The 20,017-nt window shown below is 45.9% G+C and overlaps 1 protein-coding gene across 4 annotated transcripts; it reads right to left on the bottom strand.

The window, feature by feature from the left end:
- Nucleotides 1–747: 747 nt before the first annotated feature.
- Nucleotides 748–18,895, bottom strand: LOC145801083 (uncharacterized). Of its 4 annotated transcripts, none has more exons than XR_014341976.1 (3): nucleotides 16,991–18,869; nucleotides 1,305–1,930; nucleotides 748–1,143 (listed from the first exon to the last, which is right to left on the bottom strand). XR_014341976.1 is itself a non-coding variant. In XM_082891308.1 (2 exons), the coding sequence occupies exons 1-2, from the start codon at nucleotides 18,499–18,501 to the stop codon at nucleotides 1,062–1,064; spliced, it is 1,593 nt and encodes a 530-aa protein (XP_082747434.1). In that variant the 5' UTR covers nucleotides 18,502–18,895; the 3' UTR covers nucleotides 748–1,061. The 4 variants fall into 4 exon arrangements, 2 of the variants coding, with proteins under 2 accessions (XP_082747434.1, XP_082747435.1); XR_014341977.1 differs by having other exon boundaries at nucleotides 1,547–1,930; XM_082891308.1 differs by lacking the exon at nucleotides 1,305–1,930 and having other exon boundaries at nucleotides 16,991–18,895.
- Between the last annotated feature and the right edge of the window lie 1,122 nt (nucleotides 18,896–20,017).

Here is a 20,017-nt window from a genome sequence, read left to right as displayed (position 1 = left end):
AAGTTAGTCTTCTTTTGTTGTAAACCAAGTCAAGACTTGAAAAGATGTAACTCTTTAGGACGTTTATTTGTATAAAACACTTTTGTATTATTAACCGTAAGTAATGAAAGAACATTACACTTTGATTCATGCTGTTAATTGCATTTATCCTGTGTTGGATTTATCGTACTTTTTGGGGGCGTTACATGATTGCTGTATTTCTTCAATCTTTTGTCCTTGTTTAAGTTTTTGTAACTCGTGATAAGTGACAATTCATTCGAATTAATACACATTCTTTTTTGTTCTATCTCTTTTTTGCTTAATTACCTCCATAGAAGTCTTTAATCTGTTTAAGGTATAAAACTCAACCACAAAACTTAATTTTTATTTGTGTTTACTTAAAATTTATTTGAGTTTATCGATCAAATCATTGTCGATTAGACTTGAACTAAATTTTTACTAACAATATGTAATAATGTACAAATAATATATAAACATAATTTTTATAAAATAATTTTATTTAAAATGATATAATAGCAACATTCACCACATTTTAAAAAATTACGAATCCCAAAAGTTTATTTGTTTTTTAATTTTTTTTTAAATTTTTTTTAGGCAAGTAAGTCATAAACTAAAGACAAAGGAATACAAAGGCATATGCCAGGCCCTACCAAACGCTATACAACATTGAAACAGAAAACAAAAGACAAACGGGCAGCACCATGGCATACCAATCAAAAACAACAAAAGGAAAAGGGGCCCACTTGATAAACAGAGCAAAACATATAGAACAAAATAAGGCATCCAAAAGAAATGTTCATGGGCCCCATGGAGAACATGAGGACCATGAACAGACCTATAAGCATATAGTAGCCTGAAGAAAAGGAAACAAAGAACCCTATACAACCCGCTAAAGAAGTCCCCAAAAGCTTGAGAAAAAACTAAAGATCTAAACAGAAATATACATGTCAAGAGAAAAAATAGATTTCCCTTGCACAGCCCGCAAGGGAAGGCAAAACCAGCAAAAATAAATACAAGCGTTTTCCACAAATGGGTCCCAAAAAAAATCAAATAGCATGCTACTAGCATCCATACAATCCGTAGATCTGCCAGCATCCACAGCAGCTGCAACACTCATCCACAAACTCGGATGATTTGTAAAACCTGTCCAAGTGCGAAGATAAAATGAGAACAGCCAAACAGAGAACTGCATATGCTCAGGATACAATAGTGTGATATATATAATATGGGAACTAACATCACTCAACCGACTATATATAACCTCACACCACTCGACAATAGATAGATAGCACACAATATGTAACCTTACAACACTCAACCCACATATATGGACTCCACCATGCACTGGGAAACTGCACCTGCAAACAACAAGAAATATATATACAGATATATGTAAACATTAGACAATTCTTTCACTTTGGATAGAAGAAGGGATGGTATTTGTTCCTCACAAACTCAATCCACAGTGGTATATAGCAATCCTCACACCAATTACGAAAAGACTGCAACAATAGCAAACAATTAGAAACACACGATATATACTCACTTCCACTCAACCCACAATTTCTGAACTCACAACACTTAAGCACCAGCTGCAACCACCAATAAGTTATCCTTGACCTGATTTTAGGATAGAGTTTGGGAGGGACCACTTCACCATAAACCAAGCATTTGTCACCTCCTCTTTGAAGCTTGAGATGGACAAGATCCTGTTTCTCACAAGGCTTCTAATCTTAGCTTACACAGCCACCTCAGTGGATTTTGAGCCTTTGAAAATCCTGCAATTTCTCTCATTCCAAATACAGTAAACAGAAACAGTAAACACAAGTTTAGAAATAGTGGCAGCCAAAGATTTACCCTTGATATTCCTGCTTAACCAATCTACCAAATCTATCCAGTCAAGATAAGGAACAGTCAAATTGCACATACCCTGCATAACATTCCAGACTCTGTAAGAGAAAGGGCATTTAAAGAACAAATGATTATGGTCCCCAAGCCCAACCCCATAGAGACAACAAATAGAAGAGTAGCTAGTCCCAAAGACAACAAGCCTATCACAAGTGTTCAGTCTATTATGGATAGCAACCCAAACCACAGTACTAATTCTAGGAATATGAAACTTGAACCAAAGGATCTTAGCCCAAACAACTCTAGAACCATGGGTCCTCCACTCGCCCCAAGCAGACTTAATGGAGAATTGCCCATCAGGAGATAGCAACCAACCACCTTATCATTCACTAAAGAAGGCTTCATATCCGCCGGGACAACAGCCTTAATCTCATTCAATTCCCAAGTACGACACACATGCCATTTCCACCTAGAGCCATAGATAACAGACTCCACTTTAGCAAACTTCTGGGTCCCAGAGTCAAAAATAACTCTGTCTCCAAATCTATTAAAAAGAGGCCCAAGAGGGAGCCAGTTGTCAAACCACAAAAAAGTAGCCTTCCCATTACCAACATTATATTTAATCAGTAGAGCAATAATACTCCTCAAATCAAGAAGTTTTCTCCAGACTTAGGAACGGTCACTAGGAACTTTGAGGCACCAAAAACTTTTACCCTTTAACAAGTAAGACTTAACCCATTGACACCACATGGATTGCTCACCCCCCGACAACAAAAACCAAACATGCTTGGCAATAGCATCTTTATTCCATACCTCAATAGATTTAAACCCTAGACCACCCTCATTCCGAGGAACACAAAAGTGCACCCAAGCAACTTTTGCTCCAGACTTTGCCAAATCAGGACCACTCCAAAAGAAAGCCCTCAAACAAAATTCAATCTCCCTTGCCATTTTCTTAGGGAGAATGAATAACGAAGCCCAATAAACCTACATAGAGAACAAGATAGATTTAATCAATTGGGCTCTCCCGGCATAAGACAACACTTTATTGGTCCACAATTGAATCCTCTTGGTAATCCTAGCCACCAATTGATCACAATCTATTTTACGCAGTTTAGTTGAGATAAGAGGAACTCCCAAATACCTCATAAGGAAATTCCCCTCTTTAAAATCCATAATGGAGAGTAACTCACCTCTTAAGTGACAATCTATTCCCACAAAAAACATATGACTCTTAGGAGGGCTGGGGGACAAACCAGAAAGCCCTTGGAATTCATCAAGAGCCTCCTTGATAAGAGACATAGAATTAATATCCCCCCCTCAAAAAATCATGAGGTCATCAGCAAAACAAAGACTAATAATTTTATTTTTCTCACACCTCCAGTGGAACTTAAAATCAGGACTCTCAGCTTTCTCAGCCAACAGTCTAGCTAAAACCTTCATAACAATAACAAACAAGTAAGGGAAAATAGGGTCCCCTTGTCTAAGTCCTCTAGCACCCCGAAAATAGCCACAAAGGTCCCCATTAATACAGATCGAGAAAGAAGGACTAGTAATGAAAGCCCTAATCTAACCAATCATCCTACTAGGGAAGCCCATACCAGCAAGAGTATCAAAAATGAAATCCTATCTCACATTATCATAGGCTTTCATGATATCAACCCTCATTGCACACTTAGGAGACCCAGAACCTCTATGATAACCTCTCATTAATTCTTGGTGTGCGGGGAGCAAATATTCCGGCAAGCCCGTACTCCTTTCTTCCAAGCTCCGTTTATGTCCGATTACCTGCGCGCAAAGAATGGTGAGCTACCCGGCGGTGTGTGGCCGGAAAAACCCTCCGACGATCAAGTTAGCACACACCTTAGGATAGAAAGAGAGAGAGAGAGAGAGAGAGAGAGAGAGAGGTGTTTTAGTGTAAGAAAATCCTTACAAAGTGTTCATCTGTCCCGTATGGGGGGCGCAGACATGCTTATATACCCTCTGTGCCCCATATCTACTCCCAGTCATCCCCTGACACGTGGCTCCGCTATCCCATCTGTCAGCATAAACCTTGCCGAACATCACCTAATCTCAACTGCCTGCCTTCACAGCTGGAGCTCGGCAACCGAGCTGCTCTATCTGTTGCCGTGCCGTGCCGTGCTTCATACACAAGTACTTCACTGGCTAAGTCCAAGAAGGACCAGGCTAGGCGACATCTCGGCAAAGCCTAGCCCGAGGCACCTCCTGTGGCCGGCCTTTCTGCCAGTCAAACAGTTACCTCGGCTGACCACGCCTTTCCGGGCGCCGGTCACTCAGCTTGTCTTGCTTCAGCCATCGCCTGATCGAGCAGCTCGGTCCAACCGAGCAGCTTCTTTACGGTCTGGGGCGACACACACTCGGCCCAAGTTCTGCCCGGCCCAAGTTCTGGCAGCCCATCTCTTGGCGGACAGTCAATCATCTCGGCCCATGCACCGTTGGGCTCTCAACCTGCTCGGCCATTACCACGGCCCAACTCCAGATCATAAATCACCCTCTCAATTGCCCCTTAATTCCGTCCGCGAAAACGTGACTGGGATTACTCACTTCGACCGAGATAACATTCCTCCGGTCTCCAAGATGAGAAAGGGCGACCGGGCTAGTTAACATAACTGTCTGCAAACTTGACCGGTTGTACGCCACGGCTGACGTCCTCTTCTTCAGAAGTAGCTCGGTTGGCTCTTCGACTCTTCAACCCGTCGCTTCAGTCCTGACGTTCCATAAATGGGGACACGTGGCGGGCTGCCATTGGTCATCGAGCAGCCAACCCGGCGTTTTTGCCAGAATTTGAATTTGGGCGGCCTCTCGTGCTTACATATACAAGACCCCCCTTATGCCATTTCTTCCTACTGCCTCTTTTCTACCTGACGATTCAGAGCTCAAGCCATTTCCTCTCATACTCGACTGCCATTCTTCGTGTTTAGAAGAACAGCTCCAGCCCTTCACAGGTAAGATCTTCAATCCCTCTTGAGTTGCTATTTTCTTTCATATTACACACATTATGGCACAAAAACGTAGCTCTTAGGGCATAGGCCATAGAATCCGTCCCAAACCTCCCACTGTTCTTGGTGTTCTTCATCTCCATGAAGAACATTGAAGAACTGGGGCGAACCGGGCTCCCGGTCTTCTTTTGATCCAAAAAAACATTCTAACCGAGCAAATAACGTGTTTGTCTCAACCCCGGCAAAAACCGAGATAACAAAAGGAAATGGTCGCTCAACCGGGCTAATATCTGGCCTGCCTGGGCGACCGAGCTCTTTAGTTAGCTTAGGAGACCGAGGTGGTTTGGCACCCTTAACGACCGAGCTAAAGACTAGCTCCTTCCGCGCGACCGCGCTCACACTTACACTTGCCCTCCTTTTCCTGCAGAGTCCAAGGGGACCACTGTCCATTCCTCAGGTTCTCAAAACCGAGCGATTAACAATTGCCATTGTGCCAAACACCTCAGCCGAGCTACCACAGTCCGGCCACAAATGGGGAAATTCCGCTTCCTAGTGGATACTCCGGCCGCGCTAGCTGCTTTCAGAGAGGAGTACGGCATCCCGACCGACGTCCATCTCGAACTGGCTGAAAAGGAGACAACACCCTGGGGCAGACTAGACCAATGCCCCTTCACCGTGCTCTCAATTGTCGAAGGGGGCCTCCGTTTCCCGCTCAACCCACTTATAATCGAGTTCTTCCGCCGCACCGGGTTGGCACCCACACAAGTGTCCACCAATACTTATAGAATAATCAACGGCGTTCACGAATTGAACAATTGACTAGGCACCAACTTGGGTCTAGCCGAGATATTGAGGCAATACACAATGGGCCACACCGGGGACGGTTTAGCTTATTACTTGAAGATAAGACCGGGCAAGGAAAAAATTGTAACCGGCACCCCGGATAAAGATCTTCACGACAACGATTTTTTCTGGGTGTCGGGCAATTACGAAACAGCCGAGGTGCCGGGCTGGTTTATAAACAAGGACTTCGGTTCTTCATGTAAGCCACTCAAACTTGCTCGGTCAGCCTAACTCTTTACTCTGTAACTAACCGGTTTTCCTGTTTCTTTTGCAGCAATCCAAGCCTTGCAAGCCAACTATCAATTTCCCAACGTTGAGGCAATTCGGACCGTGCTTCGGTATTCCCACCGAGATTGCAACGATTTACTCGGCTACACCCCAACATACAGGTATTCTGCTCCACGCCGGAGTAGAGTAACTGACTTCCTCCGAGCTCCTTCGCCACCTCCAGACCCAACCCTTCCCGACGTCCCCTTAATCCGGTTAACAAACGAGCAAGAAATGGCCAAAAGAAGTCGAATCAAAAACCTTCTAACTGCAACCTCGGCCGAGATACCGAGTGTCGTCGCTCGCTCCCCGGCTGCCGGTCAATCGAGTGCCGCCGTGGTTGCTTTAGCTTCTCCAGCCGCCGGGCAATCTGGCCAAGAAACACGCCGGGCTGGCAAAAGACCACGGGCCGATCCCTCTGCCGAGCTCATCACCGAACTGGCAACCGAGCAACCGGTCGACAGGGTCAGCTCCATCCCAGCATAGCGGCCGCAGCTGATGCACCGGGGAAAAGAAATCCCGGCAAATGCTTCGATCAAAGGCGACAAGGAGCACTTGCTTGCCTTCGACCTCTCCAAGGCTTTGCTGCTTCCCAACGATGTGGTTGGAAGCGACCACGTTCCTGACACCCGACTGGTCAAATCTGCCGTGAAGTCCATGACCAGGGTAAGAAGTTAAATCCTCTGTTTCAATTTTCGCAAGTGTTTGCACGGTTTCTTCTCTGATCAAATTCTAATTTTGCAGGCCATCCAAAAGCAGCACCTGGTCATGGAGCGCATCCACAGACTCCGGCAAAAGGCCAACGACACAGCCAGCCAGGTCGAGAGCCTTCAAGCCGAGCTAGGTCGGGCTAAGTCTTCCCTTGAGATGGCCAACGCCGATAATAACAGACTGCTCGGTCAGCTGGATGCGGTCGAGAAAAAACGGGATGAGCTCCAGACCGAGGTGGACACCCTGAAAAAGTCGAAGAAAAAAGCTTGCCGGGCTGCCAACAACGCCAGTTTTAACGAGGCCGAGCAGAGCTACAAGAAGCAAGTCTTTGCAACACAAGACATCTACTTCAAGGCCGGCTGGAAGTCCGCCTGCGAACACCTCGACCAGGGCTCTAACACCGACGTATTTGCCAACCCTCCTCCAGCTTCGCTACCGGTCTACCTCGTGCCTTATGCAAACGACGTCTTCAGCGCTTTGCAAGCTGAGGCCGAGGAAGGACTTGAAGAGGGAGACGGTGAGACAAATTCTGAGGCAGAGGAGGCTGAGGTGCAAGAGCAGCCCGGCAATGATGAGCCCGGTGCCCAAGACGCAAGTCCAACCATCAACCTTGATGCTGGCGAGGACGAGTTCACCAATCTCTCCCCCTTAGTTTAGTTTTCTTTTCTTTTTTGTATTTTTGCTTTCAACGCTTTTGATGTAACCGGGCTATGTCCCCATTTTTTGTATTGATTTTCTTATCAATGAAAAAGCCAAATTTTGCCAAGTGTTTGCACGGTTGCCATCAATGCCATTTTCAGCAAAGCATCTCGGTATAAGTCATTGTTTGAACAAAACACCTCGTCGACCGGAATTCATAACTCGGTTGAAGTACTTAAGCAGAACAAAACAAATTCATAAATCGAAATGACCATCCCGGTTGGTAATAACGAAGTTGAACAAATCAGCAACACTTCCAACCGGAGTACGTTATCTCGGTTGGGAATCCGAAGTTAGACAAAACACCAACTCTTCCAACCGGAGTACATCATCTCGGTTGGGAATCCGAAGTTGGACAAAACACCAACTCTTCCAACCGGAGTACATCATCTCGGTTGGGAATCCGAAGTTGGACAAAACACCAACTCTTCCAACCGGAGTACATTATCTCGGTTGGGAATCCGAAGTTGAACAAAACACCAACTCTTCCAACCGAAGCACGTTATCCCGGTTGGGAATCCGAAGTTGGACAAAACACCAACCCTTCCAACCGGAGTAAATCATCTCGGTCCGTAACATTAAATGAAAGTCCAAGTGCTAAAGCAAAATTACTTCTATAAATTGACAAAAAGAATAACATGCTGTGGTGCAAGCCAAAAAATTTCTTTGCACAAGAAAAGAAAGCAAAAGCTTAAAAATAATACAGTTTCAAGTTGGCCGCATTCCATGGCCGGGGTATTGCTCTTCCCTCTAAATCCTCCAAGTGGTAAGCCCCCTTGCCCGCCAGACCGGTGATCTTATAGGGTCCTTCCCAATTTGCCCTTAGTTTGCCTTCTCCTAGCACCAGGGTGTTGCCCATAATCTTTCTCAAAACCCAATCACCAACCTTGAATGGTCTGGGGTGCACCGTCTTATTGTATTTCTTGGAGAGCTCTTGTTGGTAGGCGGCCACATGGATGAGGATGAGGGCCTTTTCCCGACGCTCTTCCACGATGTCCAATTCCAAGGCAATAGCTTCGGCATTTAATTCGGGCTCGAAACTCTCGCTTCTTAGGGTGGGCATGCCAACTTCCAGGGGTATGACCGCCTCCATGCCATAAGCCAAATCATATGGAGTTTCCCCGGTAGAACGTCGCGGGGTTGCTCGGTGTGCCCAAAGGACGCTGGGTAATTCCTCAGCCCATTTTCCCTTTGCCTTTTCCAGCCGTTTCTTCAACCCATCCAGTATAGTCTTGTTTGATGCCTCGGCTTGACCATTGGACTGCGGGTAAGCCGGGGTGGAGTTGTAGAATTCTATCTTCAAATCTTCACAAAATCCTCTGAATAGGCGACCGTCAAACTGGGTGCCGTTGTTAGAGATCAAAATTTTGGGGACGCCAAACCGTGTGACCACGTTCTGCCAGACAAATCGCTTCACGTCTTTCTCTTTGATGGTTGCCAGAGGCTCAGCTTCAACCCATTTCGTGAAGTAATCTGTGGCCGCAATAAAGAATTTCCGGTTGCCCCGGTGCTGTTGGCAATGGCCCCACTATATCTAGCCCCCACATGGCGAAGGGCCAAGGACTGGTGAGGGGAATAAGTTCCCTAGCAGGCTGATGGATCTGATGGGCGAATTTCTGGCATTTTTCGCACTTGCGAACGTACTTTTGTGTGTCGGCCTGCATCCACGGCTACCAGTATCCCTGCGAAATAGCTCGGTAGGCCAAGGACCTGCCCCCTACGTGGCTGCCACAAATGCCTTCGTAAATTTCGTACAATAAGGCCTCCACACTATTCGGGTGCACGCACTTTAGATAAGGACCAGTGAAGGACTTCTTATACAACGCGCCAGATGGAGAGAGCCAAAACCGCGCTGACTTCACCCGGATTTTGTGTGCTTCTTTCTTGTCAGTTGGAAGAGTCCGGTCTCTGAGGAACAAGATCAAGGGGTGCATCCAGGAAGGACCTAGCGCGGCGCAGAGTACATCAGTCTGTCCGGCGTCTTCAATGCTTGGCCGCGGAAGAAAGTCAATCAACAGGGGGTTTGGGGACGTACTATCTACCATGGAAGCGAGGCCGGCCAGTTCATCAGCTCGGCTGTTTTCTTCCCGGCCAATCTGTTGGACTCTAATTGCCTCAAACTGTTTGATATGTTCCCTGACCAGAGCTTGGTACTTCGCCATCCTGTCGTCCTTTGCTTCGTAAATCCCAGAGACTTGGTTAACCACAAGCTAGGAGTCACTGTACACCAAGAGCTCGGCAGCCTTCATTTGAATTACGCTCTTGAGCCCGGCGAGAAGTGCCTCGTACTCAGCCTCATTGTTAGATGCTGGAAAGCCAAGCGTGATAGAATGTTCAATGGTTAGACCATCTGGGAAGATAAGAACGATACCTAGGCCGGCACCATGACGGTTGGACCCTCCATCAACAAAAAGCTTCCACATTTCTCCCACAAAAAGCTTCCAGCAGTCTGATGGGTCCTGAGAGTTGCGAAGGGCAGTGGGATCATCATTGCTTGGCTGTGTGGTTCCAAGTTCGGTGTTGACCAGTTCCAATTCAGTCCCCCTTGGCGATTCGGCACCGGACTCAGCAAGTAGTTCTATAATGCTCAAGTCCGTAGGCGAATCATCAGGTTGCGGTGTTACGCCGGCCGCAGGTCCTGAGCTGTGTGGCTCAACTTCTTCCCCCCTTGGTGATGCGGGATCGGACAGAGTGGATGGGTCGGTGATACTCAACTCCGTCATCGCATCACCGGGTGGTATAACCGTGCAAACTGAGGGTGCTTCACTAGTGCGCGCAAACTCCGCGTCGCTACTCCCAACAACTCGTTGTATCTCGGATGGTCTTGCGCGCACCTCATCATCTGCCACGGTAATATCGACCGGGCACACCGGATGAATGCCAGGCGACGAAGTCGGCCAAAGTCTGAGCTTTGATAGCAGTGCGCGGCTGGAACTTCACCTCAAACTGCCCCAACTCCACCGCCCACTTAAGAATTCGGCCTAAGAAGTCCGCCCGTTCGAACAAGGCCTTGAGGGGAAACTCGGTCAGTACGACGATGGTATGGGCGTGAAAATAATGCGCCAACTTCCTCGAAGCCATCATCAATGCCAAAGCAAGCTTTTCCTGCGGCAAATATCTCGTCTCCGCCGGCAGCAAGGTTTTGCTGACATAAAAAATTGGGAAGTGCTTGATTCCTTCAGCGCGGACTAGCACCGCACTGACCGCGTGTTGGGAGACGGCAAGGTAAAGATAAAGTTCCTCTCCCGGCTTTGGTGTAACCAACAGTGGCGGAGTAGACAGATATTCTTTGAGTTCGGCCAAAGCTCGGTCACACTCTGCGTCCCACGAGAACTTTGACTTCAATGCTTGAAAGAAAGGGCGGCAGCGATCTGATGACCGGCTTATAAACCGATTAAGCGCGGCGGCCATCCCGGCCAGATGCTGCACGTCCTTAGCCGAGCTGGGTTGCTTCAATTCTTGCACGGCTCTGATCTGAGTAGGGTCTGCTTCGATGCCTCGGTTCGTGACTAAGAATCTCAAAAATTTCCCGGATCCCACGCCAAAGGCACACTTTGACGCATTCAAGCGCAACTTGTGCTTCTTTAGAATGGCAAACATCTCGGCTAAATCGGACAAATGGTTTGTCTCATGTCGGCTCTTTACCACCATATCATCGATGTAAGCCTCCATTGTCCGGCCAAGCAAAGGAGCAAACATTTTGGTCACCATCCTCTGAAAGGTTGCCCCGGCGTTCTTCAAACCAAAAGGCATGACTCGGTAGCAGAAGAGTCCCCTTGGAGTCGTGAAAGAGGTGATCTCTCGGTCAGGCCCATGCATGGCGATCTAGTGGTAGCCGCGGTAGGCATCCAGGAAACTGAGCCTATTATGTCCAGCCGTCAAGTCCACGAGCTGGTCAATTCGCGGCAAAGGGAAACTATCTTTGGGACAAGCTCGGTTGACCGTCTTATAGTCGACACAAACTCGCCACTTTCTATTCTTCTTCGGCACCACAACTGTGTTGGAAATCCACCGAGGGTAGTGCACTTCCTGGATTGCTCGTGCCTCAAGCAGGTTCTTCACCTCCTCCGCAACTACCTCGGCGTGATGCAGTGCCGATCTCCTTGTTCGCTGGATGACTGGCTTTGCTCCAGGGAAGACGTTGAGGTGATGACAGATAAAACTTGGATCGAGGCCAGGCATGTCGTAAGGCGACCACGCGAAGACTTCGATGTTGGCCACCAAAAACTCAACCATCTCGGTTCTCTCTATGGCCGTGAGACTTGAGCCGAGCAAGAAGAACTTGTCCGGCTGTTCTGTATCAATTCGCACCTCAACCAATTCCTCAACTGCCTTGTCTTCGGCTTCGGTGCCCACATCATCCAAGACACCCAGGTCCTCCGGTCCCTTAATCATTTGAACGAATCCTTTGGCAGCCCGGCTCCCATTGACCGCCACGAAGCACTACTTGGACATGACCTGATCGCCCCAAATCTCCTCGATTACCCCCATAGCCGAGGGGAATCTCATTGGTGAAAAGTTGATGCCACGGCTTGCATGGCGTGTAGCCATCCCCTTCCAAGGATAAGGTTGTACGTCGAAGGCACTTGCGGCACCCAAAACTCAACTTGTTTGACCACGGATCCCGCTTTGACCGGCAGGATAATCTTTCCTAAAGGCCACTCTGGCTGCGAGTTGAATCCGACCAGTGGCGAAGTTGCCGGAGCCAAGTCTGTCTCCCGGAGTTTAAGCTGCTTGAACGCATCATAGTACATGATCTCGACCGAGCTTCCCTGATCGATCAAGATCCGCTTAACATCAAAGTCCTTGACGCGTAGTGTTATTACTAGGGCATCGTTGTGCGGCGTCTGGATACGCTCTAGATCCCTTGAGGTGAAACTAATCACGTCTTTTTCTTCAGTCTTCCCCCTTTTGATGGCAGGCTGTATCGACAAAACTTCCCTCATATGCTCTGCCTTTTTGATCATGCCCCAGAGTTCGCAGACACGCTCCGGTTCCATGATGCCGTAGATGACATTAATAACTCCTTGTGGTGGTGCGTCTCGGTAATCCTGTCCCCTGGGATCGACCGGAGCCTGAGTCAGCTTCACGCTGCCATCAATGTATAGGTCTAGATGCCCAGCCGCAACCAGCTCTTCCAAGTGTTGCCGCAAAGGCAAACAATCCTCAGTCCGGTGGCCTCTCTCCCGGTGGAACGTGCAACGATACCGCGGATTATAGCCCTTTTGTCCATCGCCCAACTTAGCAGGAAACCGGACATACTCCTCGTCTCGGATTTCACTAAGTATGCGATAGATCGGAATCTTGAAGACTGTGGTTATGCCAGTCCTTGCCTTCATCCTTCTGTTTGCGTCCGTTACATCATCTCGGGGGTAGTCATCCCGGTCATTCCGACTTCCTCTACCCCGGTTTTTACGGTTCGTGCCACGGTCCGATTCCTCTGCTCGGTCACTTGAGCGACTGGACTCTTGCCCAACTGCGTGCACTTTGCCTGCTGTCTTCTTGTCTGTTGCTACCGGAGTGGCCTTCACGGTAGAAGCTGACGCGTCATCCTCTACTCGGATGTGTTCATTGATGCTCTGCATGAGTTGGCCCATGGAGGTAGGCTGGTGCATGGTAAGCGAGTCCCGCAGTCTATGTCCGACCGGGAGACCACGCTTATATTGCGTGATTGCAAGGTTGACCGGGCAGTCCAAGATCTCGTTGAAGGTTTCCCAGTACCTTGAGTTGTATACCTTCAGCGTGTCACTCGGTTCCATCTTGACACTTAGCAGATGATCGACTTCATTTGGTGTCTTTGTGTTGGTTTTGAAACGTGTAACAAACGCCTCGGCCAACTGATGCCACCGTTGTATGCTCCCTTCCGGCAACCTCTCGAACCACTTTAAGCCCAGCTCGCCTAAACTTAACGGGAAGATTAGGCACACAAGTCCGTCATTGCGCCTATGTCCGACCATAACCTGTCGGAAGTGGCTCACATGCATGTATGGATCGGTTTTTCCGTCGTAAAGTGTGAACTTAGGCTGGTGGAAGCCTGCCGGAAGAGGTGTTGTTTCTATATCCAGGGAAAAAGGGGTGGCACTCAGCCTAGCCAAGTCCATATCTTCAAAGAGTGGCACTACTCGGCGGGGTGGAGGCATTCCGACCTCCTCGCTGGCGTGAACCCCGTATGAAAGCCGCTGGAAAGCAGGTATTCTCTGAGCTTCGCGCCGGCGAGCCTGCTCCTTTAAGACCGCCCATAAATCCTCTGACTGAACAGAGTAAGAATACCTCGACGTCGTCGCCGGGCGTGAGGGTTTGTAGGTACTATCTTGCGCGCTAGACTTTTCCGCATGCGCGTCGGAATCACCAACCTGGTAACTTCTGGTAATAGATATGGACTGAGTACGTCGCTGACTCTGGCCGCCTGAACGACGAGATGGGGTGCGCTCACTGTGGTCTCCCACTCCATCTACACCCTTCCCTTTGACATGCCGTTTCAGGTCCTCCATCTCCGCCGCCATTCGCCGGATGACAGCATCTTGGTCCCTCAACTTACTCTCCAGTCGCCTGGCGTGTAAATCTCTCCTCCGCCGGTGACCGTCTGGACTCCGTGAATGTCCGTGACTTCTTCCGCGCTTGTCCCGCGCGTCTCCTGACTGTCCTCCGGTGGGCGTCCCCAAGTCCGCCATTGGATGGATGGCGAGAGGGCCTTCTCTCCTTCGGGTGAACTCCGGGGTAGCTCCATCTATGGCAGACAACGAAAACTCATCGTTGTTCGCCATGGACGGCGATCAGATGAACCTGGAAGACAAGGTTTTGTCTGTCAAGTTTCCCACAGACGGCGCCAATTGTGCGGGGAGCAAATATTCCGGCAAGCCCGTACTCCTTTCTTCCAAGCTCCGTTTATGTCCGATCACCTGCGCACAAAGACTGGTGAGCTACCCGGCAGTGTGTGGCCGGAAAAACCCTCCGACGATCAAGTTAGCACACACCTTAGGATAGAGAGAGAGAGAGAGAGGTGTTTTAGTGTAAGAAAATCCTTACAAAGTGTTCATCTGTCTCGTATGGGGGGCGCAGACATGCTTATATACCCTCTGTGCCCCATATCTACTCCTAGTTATCCCCTGACACGTGGCTCCGCTATCCCATCTGTCCGCATAAACCTTGTCGAACATCACCTAATCTCAACTGCCTGCCTTCACAGTTGGAGCTCGGCAACCGAGCTGCTCTATCCGTTGCCGTGCCGTGCCGTGCTTCATACCCAAGCACTTCACTGGCTAAGTCCAAGAAGGACCGGGCTAGGCGACATCTCGGCAAAGCTTAGCCCGAGGCACCTCCTGTGGCCGGCCTTTCTGCCAGTCAAACAGTTACCTCGGCTGACCACGCCTTTCCGGGCGCCGGTCACTCAGCTTGTCTTGCTTCGGCCATCGCCTGATCGAGCAGCTCGGTCCAACCGAGCAGCTTCTTTACGGTCTGGGGCGACACACACTCGGCCCAAGTTCTGCCCGGCCCAAGTTCTGGCAGCCCATCTCTTGGCGGACAGTCAATCATCTCAGCCCATGCACCGTTGGGCTCTCAACCTGCTCGGCCATTACCACGGCCCAACTCCAGATCATAAATCACCCTCTCACTTGGAAAATGAAGATATTATCCGAAATCCTCCTCCCTTGAACAAATGCAGACTGGACTGGATCAATAACATCAGGGAGAATCTTCTTAATCCTATTTGTCAAAATTTTAGCAATACACTATACACCGTGTTACAACAAGAAATAGGCCTATAGTCACCCACTTTGCTAGGATTTGGAACCTTTGGAACAAGCGCAATAGCTGTACTATTAACCTCTTTAAGAAGTTCACTAGAATGAAAGAACGACTTAATAGCCTGAATAATGTCCCCACCAACCACATCCCAAGAACTCTTAAAAAAACTAGCCGGATAACCATCAGGCCCAAAAGCCTTATTACTATTGAGAGACCGAAAAACACTCTCAATCTCACACTCCAAAACATCAGCAGTCATCTCCTTCGCCTGAGCAGGAGAGAGCTTTCTCTTAATAAGCTCCTGGACTCGAGACCCACCACTATACCTATCAACAAACAGCTTCCCCAAAAACCCCTCAAAATAAGAGACAAAAACAGATTTGATATCATGCGGATCAACAATAATGCTCCCATCATCCAACATAACGCTACTAATTCCGCTACGGTTTCTATTATTATTAATAGAACGGAAAAAGAACCGACTATTAGGCCAAGTTTGGGAACACCCCAAAAAGCCAAAAAGCCAAAAAGTTACTCAAAAAGTTAAAAAGTTATCACTATTCACCAAAAGTCAACAATTACGGCTGCACAACTCTCAATTCTAATTTTCTCCTACAAATCAATTTTTACAATTTTTTATTACACATTTTTCAAAAAAAAGTCAAAAAGTTAACCCAAACATTCATATTTTCAACCTCAACTTTTTAGTCTAAAAAGACAAAAAGTGCACTTATTTAGTCTTCCCAAACTTGGCCTTACTATCACCCAAGCTAAGCCATTGAATTCTCGATTTTTGGGCGACAAATGACTCCTCTTTGCAGAGTTTAGCAAAATTAGCACAAAGATCCCTCTCAAGGGATTGAAGATTAGAGTCACCCGGATTTTTATCAAGCTGAAGTTGAACTCTATCTAGATCCTCTTTGGCACAAGAAGTTCTTACCGAGATATCACTAAAATGATTCTTATTGAGAGCTTTAAACTCAGGCTTTAAAGACCTAAGCTTACTGGAAATCCTAAACAAGGGAGAACCTTTGACTTACTTACACCAAACACCCCTAACCACAGGCATAAAATCCGGATGATCAGCCCACATGTTAAAAAATTTAAATGGCTTACACACCTTATGAATTTTCAAAGGCACGGTAACAACACAAGGAGAGTGATCAGAGGTCCCAGAAGGATGGAAGTAAGCATGGGAGTGAGGCAAATTATTGAGCCACACCCCGTTAACCAACACCCTATCAATCTTAGATGAAATAAATCTATCCTCACACTGTTTGTTATCTCAAGTAAACTGGCAACCCCCATAGTTCAAATCATCAAGCTTAGATTGATTAATAAACAAGTTGAATTCATTCTTACAAGACGACCGACTATGGTCCCCTCCTACTTTCTCATATGGGAACCTAATTGCATTGAAATCCCCCAAGAGAATACAAGGAAAGTCCTTTATACAATTGAGCCAAAATCTCCAACTTATTAAATAGAGGCCTCCTTAGGCCATACGTATTTTGAGCATATACAAAACAAGCAAAAAAGTGAATATCCCCATTTAAAACTTTAACTTTACACCACATGTGTTGATCCGAGCTATCCAGGACATCAATAGTACAAAAAACAGGATTCCAACAAACCCAAATCCTCCCCAAAATAGCATGCTCATAGTTATACAAACTTACACAATCATGCAAAACATGGTTAAGAATTCTAACATGATTACTATCAATCACTTTAGTTTCAAGCAAACCAACAATATTAATGTCCTTCTTCTTCAAAAACTTAGCAACTTCTCTTTGCCTACTAGGATCATTTAGACCCCTAACATTCAAAGCACAAATCTTTGTAGACATAAAGAAATATATACAAGAGATCACACACACAACACTATGGGGATAACACATAAAGACAGGATTTACCTCTTTTTCTTCCTACGGCTACTAGAAGAACCAGTAGCCTTAGGAGTAGCAAGTTTAACAGTACTTCTCAGCATCCTTTGAGTCAACATCACTCTGTCAGCCACTTCCTCCTCCAAGCTTAAAGAATTTGCTTGGATTTCAGGATCAGGTTCTGAAGGATCCAATATAGATTCGGGCACCTCAGACACAACTTTCACAATCTCTGATGATGAAACAGGAATTGGAACATCTTGAACATTACAAGCATCCTGACCCCCATGTTGCCTTGTAACATCAGTGACCTCAATTGAGGCATTTATCTCAATCTCGGATAATATACCTGCAACTAGGACCTCTTGAACCCCACAATCAACCTGGTCCCCATCTTGCCTTGATACATCAGAGACCTCAATTGAGGGTTCACCCACCTTCCTTTTACCTTTAGCCATAACTTTCTTCCATTCCTCATCACTATTCTGAACCTGTTGCTCTGTAGAACTTTGAACAATATTTTCCACTTGAGTTCTGATACATCTATCATCAGCATGAGCAAAAACCTGACATTTAGTACATTTAGCAGGCTTCCACAGATACTCCACCCCCACCTCAATATTTTCACCCTCACATTTTATAAGGAAATCAGTGGGCAGAATGGAATCAACTCTAATCTCTACACAAACTTTTGCAAATGATACCCTATCTCCATGAGCAGTTAATCTATCCATGTAGAGAAGCTCACCAATAGCACTAGCTATCCTACTCAGATCATCATCATCCCAATACTCCATAGGAACATTAAACAGTTTAACCCAGATGGGTATTTTATCAAGTTGGTCCTTGGATAATTTCATCATGCTATGCCATTTCTTGAGCACAATAAAATGTCCACCAATGAACCAAGGGCCATCCTCTAAAACAGCAGTACTACTATCTATTATATCAAACATAAAGAAGACAAACCCATTAGCAGTAGACAGCACCGACTTCAAGCCCTTATTTTTCCATAACCTAGAGGCTTGTGCCCTAATGTATGCAATATTCATATTTTTGCCCAGAAAATGGCCCACGAGGGTGGCTTCACATTTTTCAATATCATCCCTTTTAGGGAGGTCAATAACTATATCATTTTCCACTACAGAGGGAGGAAAGTACCTTAACTTCACAGATGACCTCTGGTTAGATGCAACAACAGATGCCCAGCTCTTTTCAACAGGTGTAGGTGTTGTTCCCTCCCTCACCGCTGCTGAAATTTCATTCGGTCCACCTGGGTAAGGGCCCTGACCCCGACCTCCTCGACCTCCTCTATTGGTAGCAGAAAATCCCGATCTACCTCCCCTTTGTTGACCCCTAGAACTCTGAGCCCCTGAAGCCCATGGAATATCTGCACTCAAATCCAATTCACCCCCAAACTTGTCCGAAGAATCTTTGGGTTGTTGATTAAGTTTAGATATCAGATTCCTAGCCCTGGTCGCAACCAGGCTATGAGGAAGGTCTTTGAAACTGTCAATGACAGCCTCCTCTCCCCTTTCCATCTAAACTATGTCCGACCATCTAGACTGGAGTAGGTTGAACGCAGAAGCAGAACCCTGTGAGCCCATAGCTAAAATCTTCGATCGTAGACCCTCCATAGACACAGGAAAAGATTTCGCACTAGGGCTGAGATTACCTTCACCCCCCATATTCGCACTGTTAGGATCATTCGATGATCCGTCCTCCTTGGAACAACCCAACAGTTCATCTTGCCCTAAACCCAACTTCTCAGGTAGAACCGAAACCCTCGCTTCATCTATAGCCATAGGAGAAACCACTTCCGAAGACACAGGCTGTACCATCGTTATCAACGAGTTATTGAAATCCTAGAAATTTAGGAATTTCTAGACAGATGGTAGAGGTTCTCACACTAACCCATCTCTTTGTTTTTAAATTAAGGCCTAGCGTGGCAAGAGGCTATTTTAGTCAATTAATTAAAAAGTTATTAAATTAGTTAAAAAGTTAACAATTCATACTAAAAAGTCAAAGATTCTCTTTTCTCTCTACTTTTTGCACATCTTTTCGTAATTAGTCAAAAAATCATCCCAAACATACAAATTTTTTTTACTTACCTTTTTAGTCAAATAACTAAAAAATTACTAAATTAACCTGTTCCCAAACGAGCCCTAAGTGGTCCACAACAAGACACATCCATCCTTCTGTATTTAACATTTTTTTTTCTCACACTGACATTTTTTAAAAATTTTATGTAGTATTATTGGCAACTATATTAGTTATCTTGAATAAATTTGATGATTCGTTGACTTTAATAATTGCACTTATCTACCTTATAATACACGGGATGCGTGTCGAATTTTAAAAATCTGTGAGGTGGGGAGTACCACTAGGGTTTTAATATAGTATTTGAAATGTTTTGTAGTTTAAATAATCAAGTAATTTTATTAAGAATTTGTAACGTTATTAAGGGTATGTTTAGGAACCAAATATTTTAATTATAAAATTAAAAAATTATTATAAATTATAAATTATTTTTTTTTTTTACACAATCTTTGATAAAAAGGCAAGATTGTCGTTTAGCAACAACTTTATTTATTTATTTTTTACTTAAATAAGCACAAAAAGATAAAATAGGCTAAATAAGTTAATAAGACAAAATGTCACATCCAAATTATAATCATTTCATTATTTCTTTCACAACCATCACATTCAAACAAAAAAAGGCCAAATTTTTTATTTTTTTTTTTCAAACAAAACTAATTTAATTAGGTTAAATTAATCAAAAAAACTAAACTAAATTAGCTCTTCGCAACTTCCAGTTTAGCACTTAGGGGGGATATTTTGGTGGTGTTTGGTGAAGCTTTTTTTGCCCAACTTTTGGCTTTTGGCTTAAAAAAAGCTAATTTCAGCTGTTTGGTTGCATGGTATCTGCTTCAGCTTCAACTTCTACAGATTATCAGCAAGGGGAAAAAAGCTGAAATTCAAAAGCTGGTTGAACCAGTTTCAGATTCTCGCTGGTAAATCGCGGAAGGCAATTTGACTTAAATGTCCTATGTGTTT

This window comes from Camellia sinensis, chromosome 10, assembly GCF_055761805.1.
Source record: "Camellia sinensis isolate YWXY chromosome 10, ASM5576180v1, whole genome shotgun sequence".
NCBI lineage: Eukaryota > Viridiplantae > Streptophyta > Magnoliopsida > Ericales > Theaceae > Camellia > Camellia sinensis.
Note: the sequence above shows the minus strand (reverse complement) of the source record. Positions and strands in the feature narration are given on the sequence as shown.